Raw genomic sequence first — 12,014 nt, 5'->3', positions numbered from 1 at the left:
TTAACTGGGCCAGGCTGTCGTCAATGCTTCTCCCAACACGGAAACTCTGAGACTATACTGCATGGAGGCACTGACCCTCCACCTGCTTACAGAGCAGAGGGCTCATTGGGAATGAAGTGATTGGTGAGCTCAGTTCAATAAAACAAGCCTCTGAATCAAGACCAAGTCCCTTAATCATTAAGTTCTGCACAGAGAAAAACTATTTCCCAAGAATCCACTGCCAACATGATTCCCTTCCCAAACTACATACCCTTAGTGATAAAACAAAGGCACATGAATGAACCCACTGAGGGGAAGAGAACAATTTATGTTAGCATAAGTCTCACTTCTGCAGATGAGTGACATTATCTCCATTTAAAAATGAGGACAGCTAGACTAAGTGTGGCTTAGTAACTGACCAGGATTTTTTATCCAGCAAGTAAAAGAGTCAGTTGGATCCAGGACTGGCTCCAAGTCCCTTCGGTTTCCACTATGCCAAGCTGTTACTGCATAATCTACCAGTTTGGGGGATTAAAGCTCAAAAGAACTTGCTCTCCATTAATCGGATGGTAAGGAAAATCATACTTACGCCAAGTCAACATCCTCTAAAGGGATTATAAAAACATTAGTGCCTGAAATGCTCTAAATGTACTGGTAGGGAATTCATTTCACAACTCTCTTTTTAACTCGGGGGGTAAATACATTCAATGTACAAGAAAACAGCGTGTAAAGAATCAACTGGAATTCCTGAAAATAAAGGCCCTGTTGGCCATATTAATCAACATTTTAGACATGCATATCCTTAGAGCATCTGTACTTCTAGTTCGCCCTGGATATATTTACAAAAGTGAAAAATGTACGTATATGAAAATGTCACTGCAGGCTTGTCTGTAATGGCCAAACACTAGACACAATGTAAATGTCCACAAGGGAACTGATAAAATAAATCGTGATATAGATGCTGGATGGCAGAGCACGCCAGCATGTAAAAGAATGAGGTACATCAGTGTGTGTGCTAATGTGACAGGATCATTAAGATATAAGTTACAAAGGGCAAAGTACAGAAAGTATATGATCCCTTTTGTATAATTTAAAAAAATAAGCTTTGGGAAAAGGGAATTTTGGGAGATGGGTTGGACATAATTTTTCTTCATTTTATTCCCTTCTATAATATTTAAATTTCCTAACCATATGCTCACATTATTATTATTTTTTTTTATTGTAAACAAAGTTTAACTGGGTTGTAGAATCACGGGCCTTCATTTTCTTCTTTTATACATCTCTACATTAAAAAAATAAGTATTATCTTTTTAAAAATTTATCTTTATTGTTGAAAGTATTACAGATGCTCCCCCTTCCCCCCATTGACGCCCTCCATCCTGCACCCACCCCCCTTCCCTAACCAACCCAAATAAGAGTAGATAACCTTGCCCAGCTGGGCGTGGCTCAGCAGTTGAGCGTCGACCTGGAATCCAGGCGATCGGGGTTCGATTCCCGGTCAGGGCACATGCCTGGGTTGTGGGCTGCAGCAGATCAATGACTCTCTCATCATTGATGTTTCTGTCTCTCTCTCTCCCTCTCCTTCCTCTGAAATCCATAAAGATATTAAAAAAAAGAAAAAAAAGAGTAGATAACCTTCAAGGCCATCCTCAGAGGCTCCTGGGTAAGTCAGGGACCAGAGGGAAGCTGTTGATTCCCACTGGAGAAGAGGGGAGCAGTGAAAAAACAGCTGGTCAGCCTGGGTGAACATTCTTTCCGTGGCTGGGGGATACTTTATTCTTCAAAACACTCCGTTTCTGAGAGACTTAGCTGTGTGCCTTGCTTCTCTGGGTTATTTACAACCACCTCCACCTGGAGAGACAACAGTTCTCTGTCCTCACTTGACTAAAAGGCCATTACCCATTTAGCTTCTGCCACTTATTCTGAGCTGGCATGTGTGAAAGCATTCAGCGTCTAACCCCAATGCGAGGTCTCGGTGTTTCCTACCAACTTATGTTGTCAAGAGTACTCATACTTCCTGACATTTTCACCTCTCTACAAAAACAAAACAAAACTCTCAAAAGAAAGCAGATGTAACAAACAAAGGAAACGCAACTGTGACAAGGAGTAACTGACTATTTTCAGGTTATTACATTTTCTAAAGAAGAACAGATGCATTTCAAAACTGTAGTGTGGGAGAAAATGGCAAAAATAATTTGAAAAAGTGAAAAACTAACAATTATGACTTTTAATAAGGTCTGTTTATAACAAATGTTTTAATCATTCCCTATTACTGTATGCACATCTATGTCCGTAAATAATTTCTGAAAAATTGTTTCACGTGTACCCATGGTAAAGCTCTTTAAGACTAGAAAAAAGTGGGTAAAATCACTTAAAATAAAGAAAAGATTAAAGGAAAAGATACTAGAACTGGCAGAAAGGAGGAAAATTATAGAAAACAGGAGAGGCGGGTAATATAATTTAGAGAGAAATGGAGATAGAGAAATAAAAGTAAGGACTGAGCCCTTAACAAAGGGCTGATAAAAATACAGACGACTAAGGGATATATTACTCCTAAGTGCTAGACTTTTTCTTCAAGAACAAGTGCTAGGAAAGGAGTGTCAACAAAACCTTAATTAACATAGAACCAACTGCCAAAGAGAAATCAGACACACGTGGAAGAAAAATACATCCTATCCCTATAAAACCACAGCTGCTCCCTTGTGTATCGTGCCCACAGGATGCAAGAAAGGCCTTCGTGTCCTCATGTAGAGGGTTCAGGGTCCAAAATAAAAGGGGAGGGACTGGCAGTGCTGCTCACGTGAGTCATACCTGATCGGAAAGCCATTCCAGTGTCGGACATGAAGTACTTCCACTCCTTCCTGCCATACTCCTTGGCCATCTCCTCGGGAGCCATCATCTTGGTGCCATGGCTTGCCCTGGTTTTGGGAGATGAGGCACACTGCTCATCAACGGCCCCCTTGAATGCCCCTTCCTCCAAACTTGCTATCGTGAATCCCCTCTAAAATTAATGAAAGTTCTCTTTGTTTTCAGTTGGATGACTTCCCCATTTAGGAATCTATAAGGCATTTCTCTTGACAGCTCTAGCTCTTCATTTATCAAAGAACTAGCAAGTGGTCAGGAGCAGCCCCCTCTGAGGTCCACAATGTGGATCTATAATGTAGAAACTATAAACTATAATCTCTCTGAAAGGAATATGACATTACCTTTCCTAGGAAGTTGTCATGTAACTGTGAAGATGAACCTAACTGGAACAATGAAAAAACATGATGTGGATTGGGTCTGGGAGCAGGAGAAAGAGCAACAGGTAGGAGAGCTAGCTTGTGAGCTGTACCAGGTCCGCAGGAGAGGTAGGAGGCACCTAGCACCTGGGGATGGCCAGCTTGTGGGCACAGGAGACTGTGAAGATGGGCGAGCATCCTGCCCATTCAAGGACATAATGTAGCTAAAAACACAATGGATGACAGAGAGATGAATGGGACAAAACTTGGGACAGCAAGGCAAGGATGTAGCTATTTTCTGTGCTCACAATACTGCTCTTGCATCAGTTGGTTCTGATTAAGGACTCTTAGCCTATAGAGAAAGAGCTGATATTTTATGTAGTTTATTATGAGAAATGATAATGCTAGAGAGTATCATTATTCTTCTCTTGGTGTTATATTATGGTAGCAAAGCAAAATTAAGGGAAAAAGAAATGGAGGAAGAAAATCACAAACAGGTTCCTTTTTACAAAGGGATTAACGTTTTAGAAAGTGATACACAGAGATGGAGGGATCCTGAGTGGGAAATATGATCAGATAAGGAAGCTACTGTATTTGATGAAAGCAGGCATCAAGGAGATAAGCTTAAATCAGGAGAAACTGCAGGGCGGCTAGAATATGAATGGAGAGGGTCAGACATTGCAGGAGGGGTGTTGGGAGGGGAGATGAACTGGATATAACAATGAAAGAAAGAAGCAAAACCACAGAATGCTTGCCATTCTTCAACTGGGGATTTAAGGCAGACAAGTGTATTGCAACAAAATGATAGTAGAGTTAGAGGTCGCAGTTAAAGCTGCACTGTGTATGTATACACACGCATACATACATTCTATCTCTTCTTGCCCAGGAAAAGCATGCAAATGAGTAACAAAACAATCCTGGGGCCACGCCAACAACTGTAGCTGGCGGTGCCTTAGAGGAAGGTCTGAGGGAGAACATGAAATTGTACTGTGCAAAAAGAATGATGTAGGAAAAGGGGGAGTATGTGTAAGAAGCATTCTGCTCGGAGCGCCCTCTCCTTGGACCCTTCGTATAAATAATAAATCGCACAGCTGCGAGGCCACGTGGACTTGCCTGTACTGTCAGTACTGGGGGAAAGACAGACGCGCACTCTGTGATGCCCTCTGTAAGACCCGGAGCAGTGAGAGCAGCTGCTTCCCAGCTGCTTGCCCTACTTTTACCAACGCCCAAAGGGTTGCACTCACCCTGAGAAGGAAGGAAAGGGAGTCAGCACAGAGTGCAGGAGAGATTGATAAGGATTCGAACAGTCTAACAAAGCTTCCAGAAGGAACTGGGACACCACATGAATTCTGCATGATGGGGGCAAATTTGGATAAATGGAAGAAGAAAGAGCAGTGTGCATGGACCACCAACCCCTATGCAACATTCATTTTCTACTTCCACCTTAATAAAAAGAATTCTGATTTTATTCCAGGTATCTATATACCCACCTAAAATGATGTAATTCCAAGGCTCCGTTGCAGTAGGGGTGGCCAATGACGTGAAACAAGTTATTAACTACCATATTTTCTGCAAATGTTTCTGATGAGCTAAATTTAAAGCTGGATGTTTAAGTCTAATGCTTAAGATTTGTATTTAAATGGCTCAAAATGATTCATACAAAGACATGCAGGCACATAGATAATCTGTCATCTGATTGATTAAAATGATAAACTTCTTTAACCATGCCCTAACAATAAAATGCTATAGAGTAAAAAAGTATCCTGAAAAGAGTAAAGTTTTGACTTCACAATCAGATTTTATTACCTGAGGACAGTGCCGTTATCTGCAAGTTTTACGAAGTTCCCATCTTCCAGATCCAATGCCAAGCCCTTGCAACTAAAATAGAAATGTCTGATTACCAATCAATTCATGTATTTACCTAACTCAAGAAATAATAATCTATATTTTCAGAGTCACAATGCGGAAAAGGCATTTTCTCACCCAGGTGAATGATATGTTAAACAGTTAAGAATATCCAAGAATTTTAAAATTAAATATCATCCACAGAGCAAGTATATAAGGAAAACTGTTATGTGAGCAAAGGACAGCACATTTACTTTCTAAACCCTCAAGCTTTTAAAAAGAGAAATACAAAACTCAAAGAGAACCAAAAATGAACATCATTGCGTATCTCTGTTTAAAAGTGAAAATGTTGCCCCGCTGGGTGGCTCAGCTTTTCTGAGCATCGTTCTGTACACCAAAAGGCTGCGCATTCGCTTTCCAGACAAGGCACATGCCTAGGTTGCAAGCTGGATCCCCGGTTGGGGTACGTACTGGAGGCAACCAATAGCTGTTTCTCTCGCACATCGATGTTACTCTTTCTCTCTCCCTTCTTCTCTAAGAAAAATAAATAAAAAACATATCCTAAGGTGATGATTTTAAAAAAGTGAAAATGTTTTCCATTAAATAACACACACACACATGCATGCACATATTCATATTCTGCAAGTTAAGATCTTAGCCAGAGTCTTTTCTTACTCTTTAGAATTTGCCTCAATTTAGGTGAGGTTATAAAACTAGCCCTCTGGGTAAGGTATATTATTGAAAACAACTGAAAAAAAGTCAAATATTAAGTTTTAGGCTCTTCACTCTAAAAGACCTGTGGGATTTGGGGAGAAAAGTGGGTACAGATTCCATTATTAATAAATAATAAAAGCAAGAAGGTACAGTGGCCACCAACTACCGTGAGAATTAAAAATTGACAGGGTACTTTAGAAACCTTATATACTTTGGTCCACAGTAAAATTTCCAGAGTCAGCAGTTTCACATAGTAAAATGTTTCTGTGTCTTCCTTTTACAAAAGGGATTAAATAAAACAGGGCTAACCAAACACTGGAGGAATGCATACTAGATGAACATCGTTGCTCTAGAATTATTCCTGCATGTATTTTTCATGTGTTTTAGGATTACTTAGCAAAACAAAACTTTGTGAGAGATGTACATTTTAGAGATGGTTCTTATAACCTCCGAAACTCTTAATAACGACAAACTTAACCATGTGAAAGTGTTTAAATTAGTCACATACCTCTTAGCCTGTTTCATATTTAAGTCTAAATTTAAAGTAGAAAGGACTTTAATTCATGAAACATAAAGCTTTTTAGTAGAGAAGGCATTTTGTCCTTTGACGCAATTGCACATTTCACTTTCTGTCTCCACAGGAGGAAGCATACGATTCTATCAGCCACAACCAGAGATCAGAAGGAACACGGGAACCTTAAAAACACGAGCCTACCAGAAATCCCAGTCCTCTGGAGTCACAGTGAGCAATTCCTTGTCATATCCTTTCTCCTTCACCAGAAACTGAGCAAAGCTATTATAAATGAGCTGTAGATAAGGGAAAGAAAAAGGAGAGATTAAATATAAAATTCGCTCTTAATTTCGCAGACCTGAAGACCTGATGGAATCACTCACAGGGCAGGTGTGTGTGGGGGGGGAGATCTGCAATTATAAAGCTCTTCAGTTTAACACCTTTCACAAGCAATTTAACCACCCCTGCAAATCCCAGTACCTGTAGTGTTTTCTTTAATACTCCAAAATTATACCATCATCAGTATACAATTAAATAACCAAGATAATTACTTATCTTTCTCCCGAGTTCTAATGGGTTGGAGATCATTAAGACTTGGCAAAGCTTTGTAAACTTATTTAACAAATGACCAAGAAGGTAAATATATTCACCATTTTATCACTACAACTGTCCTTGGTCCATCCTTGCTAAAATGCCCCACCTCAGGTGATAAAGTTAATGCGTTTATCGGAGCCCACTAAATGGAGGCCACCCCAGTGGCCCAGTCCGCGTCACAAATCTTAAAGCTAAGTCAGCCTGCACCTACGGGGAACACCTGCCAAGGTAACCTAGCTTACACCAATCACAATCCTCCAACTCAGGTTTAGCTTGCCTTACCGCATGAAACAGCACCTGCCAGCCTTATGAGGAAATCCCTGGCCTCCTAGCCAACCACGTTGTGTTTCGGTGTTGTCTCCTCTAATGCTCCCTAACACTCGCTCTTGCCCCAGATCCTTCCGGGAGAGTGGTCCACTGCTGGTGAGGCACTGCACTCCCCCAATCCATGGATTGTTTTCCCTTGAAGATAGGACATCAAACTAGTTCCTTAATTGTTTCAGTTTAATAATTTGACACAGAGGAGTCTCAAAGAGAACTATACATGGGCACCAAGCAGGCGATTAGAAGGAGGAATCGTGCAGCCTCTATCAGGTACAGGAAATAGCTCTTACTTTTCCACCATAAGAAAAACTGAGGAAAAAGGACAATGGAAGCCTCTGGAAGCAGGCACAAAGATAAATGCTTTGCCGATTGTTGACAGATTTGATTTCTCAACAATAAAATCCCAGCTTTTTGAGTGAAATATGCTATGTTTTGTTGTGTTTTTAAAGGCCAGCATCACATACACTTGAACCCCTAGGCAGGACTGCGGTCTGGGGTCAGACTTGGCAGTGTGTAAGAGGCCACACTGAGCAACCTGACCCTTCTTCTTCAGATGTTAAGCCAAGACAGGTTTAGACAGCACGGCTGGCACAAGGGGTAAGCCTGTATAGACCTGGCAAAGGCGTGGGAGTAGGCCTCCCTGAGGGGGTGATGTTTACACTGACACCTACAAGAGCAGCCCTTAGCTGGGTGAATCCAGAGGGGAGGGGACAGGTCAACAGGAGTAGGGGCTAAGTATGAGTGCCAGCAAACGAGTGGGGAGAAAGCAAAGGCTCCTCGTCAAATACAGCTGTTCTGTGTTGTAAAGCTAATAAGCGGTACTATAAATGCACTCCCACGTATTGCAATGTGACTCTGACCCAGGCCCATTGTAAAAAGACCCACAGTATGTCAACACTATGCATCAACAGTTCTCAACCTTGCTGGTGAGTCAGAACTACAGGTGATGGCTCTTAAAACCACCCAGGGCCTGGCCGGGCGTGGCTCAGCGGTTGAGCATGACCTATCACCCAGGAAATGGAGGTTCTATTCTCGGTCGGGGCACATGCCCTGGTTGCGGGCTCGATCCCCAGTGTGGGGCGTGCAGGAGGCAGCTGATCAATGACTCTCTCACCACTGATGTTTCTATCTCTCTCTCCCTCTCTCTGAAATCAATAAAAAGATATATTTAAAATAAAATAAAATAAAACCACCCAGAAATTCCAAGCCTATAAGACAGTGTGGGGCCCAGATGGGGCACCTACAGGATTCCTGAAGCCCAGAGATGACTGAAAACTACTGATTTATATGTTATATACACTTTTTACTCAATCATTCCAAAGAAATCAATGAAAATGCACTGAGTCACTCTGAAGTAAAACATTAGAGGGACAATAAAACACACACAAATGATCCTGCCTGCAAGAAACCAGTGCCATGGGATTAACACATGTAAAGAGCTTAGAGCTGTGCCGGGCATACAAGTAAATTCAATTTAAGCAAGTATTATCATCAGTCACGTGCTGGTTTAAAAAAAAGGCCCTGACTTGTAACATTTGCCCATTTTCATGGTATACATACTCCCACCTTGGACAGTTTCAAGCTATTGACGGTTACTGCACACTATTAGATTTACCTCTGGTCAAGGCACTTTATTCAGTTTTGGACATTTCTCACCCCCCTGGCAATACTGATTAATGATTCCTGTGGGGTCAGGTTCCTTCCTGAGACAAAGGAGCCCTTTCTAGTAGGCTGTCAACACAGGCATCCACAGCTGTGTTCCTTCCCTCTTGAGGGAGACACTTATGTAACAGGAGAGAATGGGGTCAATGTGCAAGGAGAGGCAGAGGACACTGGTGCTGAGAAAGGCAGGGGACTCAGTGCCTTTGAAACTCCTCTTCTAGTCCCAGGGCCTCAGTTCTTGGAGCTTTTTCTTAAGTTATGCTGAGTCTCCCGAAAAGCTGCCATGGCACAGGACCTCCATGACCAGCCTCCTTCCTCTCCCGGGCTTAGCTGCCACTGGCTCCTTCACAGTGTCACCTGACTAATAATGCACACTCCATAGCAGCTGTCAAGTGGTGCCCTATGGGCCACAGGCAGAGCACAAATTATGCTTGGTTCCTAACTCAAGTTGCCAGAGAGAATATAAAATACCTAGCTAAATTTGATTTTCAGATAAACAACAAATAATTTTTAATATAAGCATATCCCATGCAATACTTGGAATATATGTATACTAAAAATGTTTTTGTTATTTGAAATTCAAATTTAACTGGGTAGCCTGTATTGCTCTTTGTCAAAATACTGCTGCTTGAAAATGACCTAACATTAAAAAAATCCAGAGACTTCTCATACAAGTTTGGATTTCTAACTTTTCTTTAAAAAATTAAGTCTAGAAGGACTAAGCCTTTACTCATAGCAAACACTGGCAGGAGTTGGGCATGGCTGCACCTACAGAAAGAACATGCACTCTCCTGGTGCCACAGGCCCCACTCTTCCCTCACACATTTAGGTTAACTGCCTGGCTCCGTACACTTCTGAGTCTGCAACCCCAGGAGAGCACAGGTGTCACCACCTCTAGGATGCCTTTCCTGAACCCCCAGGCTAGGTGACACACACAGTGTCGTATCTGCACCACACCTGCACTTATTAAATGCTAATGAGACTGAAGTGAGAGGCACTCACAGCCTTCCATGAGGAAGCTGCCACTGACTTCTCCAGTATCTCCTGCTACCCCTCACCTTAGGCTTGACACCCACCTCGAGGTCCTTGACCTGGCTGTTAGTTCTTCTGCCTGAAGTGCTTCTCTCTGCCTCCTCACCTGCCAACTCCCACTGCTGTGTTAAGACCCAGCTCAAGCATCACTCACTCTAGGCCTCTCCTCTGGGTTTTGCAGCACATATGAAGTATGGCGGTTAGGTCAGAAACCTGCAAGCCACATCCCCTTCCTGGGTGACCCTGGATAAGCTACTTGTCCTTTTTGTGCCTTGTTTTCTTCATCTTCAAATAGCAACTGTGATGAAAATAGCATCTACTTCCCAGGGCTGTTGTAAGGATCAAACCAGTTCATGGAAGCAGAATGCTTTTAGAATAGTGGCTGTGAATGTCATATTCAGATATTAAAATACCTATTATCTATTCAATCATTCCACAATTGTTCATTGAACCCACTATTTGCCAGGCACACAGAACACACAATAAACTGCCAGGCATACCCATGTCAAGGAGTCATGGTTCCAGGCTCTAGGTGAAGATTCCAAGGAGACAGGAAAATTTAATACTGTGTGTAAGTGCCATGAGAAATTAAGGGTTTTATGGGAAACTGGAGGTGGGATGGGGGAGGAAGGGCAAACTTTAGGGGGCTGGGAAAGGTTTCACAAAGGGGATGCTATTTAAGATGAGATCTTACATACGAGAAGTTAGTGTAATAGAGGGAGGAGGGCCCCAGGGACAGGTAACAGAGTCAGCTGTAAGGTCCAGGCAATACTGCCCTCACCACAGGAGACTCTAAGTAACCTTTCAGCACTTAGTCCATCCACCTGACGGTCTGCATGTTATCTTTGTATCCCCGAATCTATTACTCTGCTCAGTACACTACAGGTACTTAATAAAATATTTCTAAACCAAACAGGATCCAAAGCACACTAGGTTAGTTTTCAACCTTTAAACATCACATATATTTGAGGCTTGCAGGAAAGAATCCTTGTCTACAATGATCTTGTATTCTGAAATCTTAGGCTCACACATGCATAAGTTTGGCTCTAACATTGACAGTGGTTTTTAACAATATTTCTTCCAAATGAAGGTGACTACAGAGGAGATGCAGAAAACGTGAACCAAAAGGGGATTTTAAAGGCACAGAGGCCCCGCCGGCAGGGCTAAGAGGTTGAGAGTGGACCCATGAACCAGGGGATCAAGGTTTGATTCCCAGTCCGGGCACACGCCCGGGTTACTGGCTCAATCCCCAGTAGGGGGTGTGTAGGAGGCAGCTGATCAATGATTCTCACCATTGATGTTTCTATCTCTCTCCCCCTCTCCCTTTCTCTCTCTGAAATCAATAAAAACATATTAAAAAATATTTAAAGGCACAGAGGGAAGAAAAAATAGGAATCAAAGACCTTGAGGAAGCAGTGGCCAAAGGATCAAGAAGTAAAGAAAAGCCTTAACTTTCAATGAGTAAGGAACACCTGTACAGTGAGAAAGCGGAGAAGTATAATAGCAGGAACAGGTACAATATTTTTGTTCAGCATCTGTGCGTAGAAAACAAGAGTGATTCAGGCACTTTTTTGATCTCTGACTGGGTACCTGAATGGCTAATTGGGGCACTGACCTCACCATAATGCGGAGCCTGAGGGATGTCTGCACCAATAGCTAGAGCTCTACTCATAAATGGCGAGGCTTCAAAGTACTTTGGGTGCATAAAAGCAAACATTTCCACCTGCCAGACACTGCTTTGAGCATTAACTATCTATTGCCTGTCTAATCCTTGTAACACCCTTTTGAAGTAAATCCATTTTACAGATGAGGAACAGAATAGACACAGGTTAAGTAACTTCCCCAGTGTCACAGAACTAGTAACAGAGGAGCTGCTGCCCTAAGCTAAGCAGACTGGCTGCAGAGTCCTTGCTTTCAAACACTGTGCTCATAGCTAATTTTTCTGTTTAGACGTGTAGATCTTTGACACACACGCAAAAATGTGCTAATTTTTCACACTGTTTTCTTGTGAAACGGAAGGAATGGGTGCGGAGAGAACAATTTATTTGAGGGTACAGATGTGGAATCATACATACTCCACTTTCCCCTTCTTCCAGAGCGCTGTGAGGACCCAAACTTTGCAGTTTGTTAGG

The 12,014-nt window shown here is 42.2% G+C and overlaps 1 protein-coding gene across 2 annotated transcripts in view; it reads right to left on the bottom strand.

Moving 5' to 3' along the window:
- NT5DC1 (5'-nucleotidase domain containing 1) overlaps positions 1–12,014 on the bottom strand; it is a 108,110-nt gene that overhangs the window by 95,338 nt on the left and 758 nt on the right. For both annotated transcript variants that reach the window (XM_087817568.1, XM_087817569.1), the window contains exons 2-4: positions 6,475–6,566; positions 5,007–5,078; positions 2,791–2,897 (exon numbers count right to left, since the gene is read on the bottom strand). In XM_087817568.1, coding sequence (XP_087673694.1) covers positions 2,791–2,897; positions 5,007–5,078; positions 6,475–6,566 — 271 coding nt within the window. The remainder of the gene's footprint in view (positions 1–2,790; positions 2,898–5,006; positions 5,079–6,474; positions 6,567–12,014) is intronic.

The sequence above is a fragment of the Miniopterus natalensis genome, chromosome 5, assembly GCF_054644295.1.
Source record: "Miniopterus natalensis isolate mMinNat1 chromosome 5, mMinNat1.hap1, whole genome shotgun sequence".
NCBI lineage: Eukaryota > Metazoa > Chordata > Mammalia > Chiroptera > Miniopteridae > Miniopterus > Miniopterus natalensis.
The sequence above is the reverse complement of the archived record's forward strand: the minus strand, read 5'-3'. Positions and strand labels throughout refer to the sequence as shown.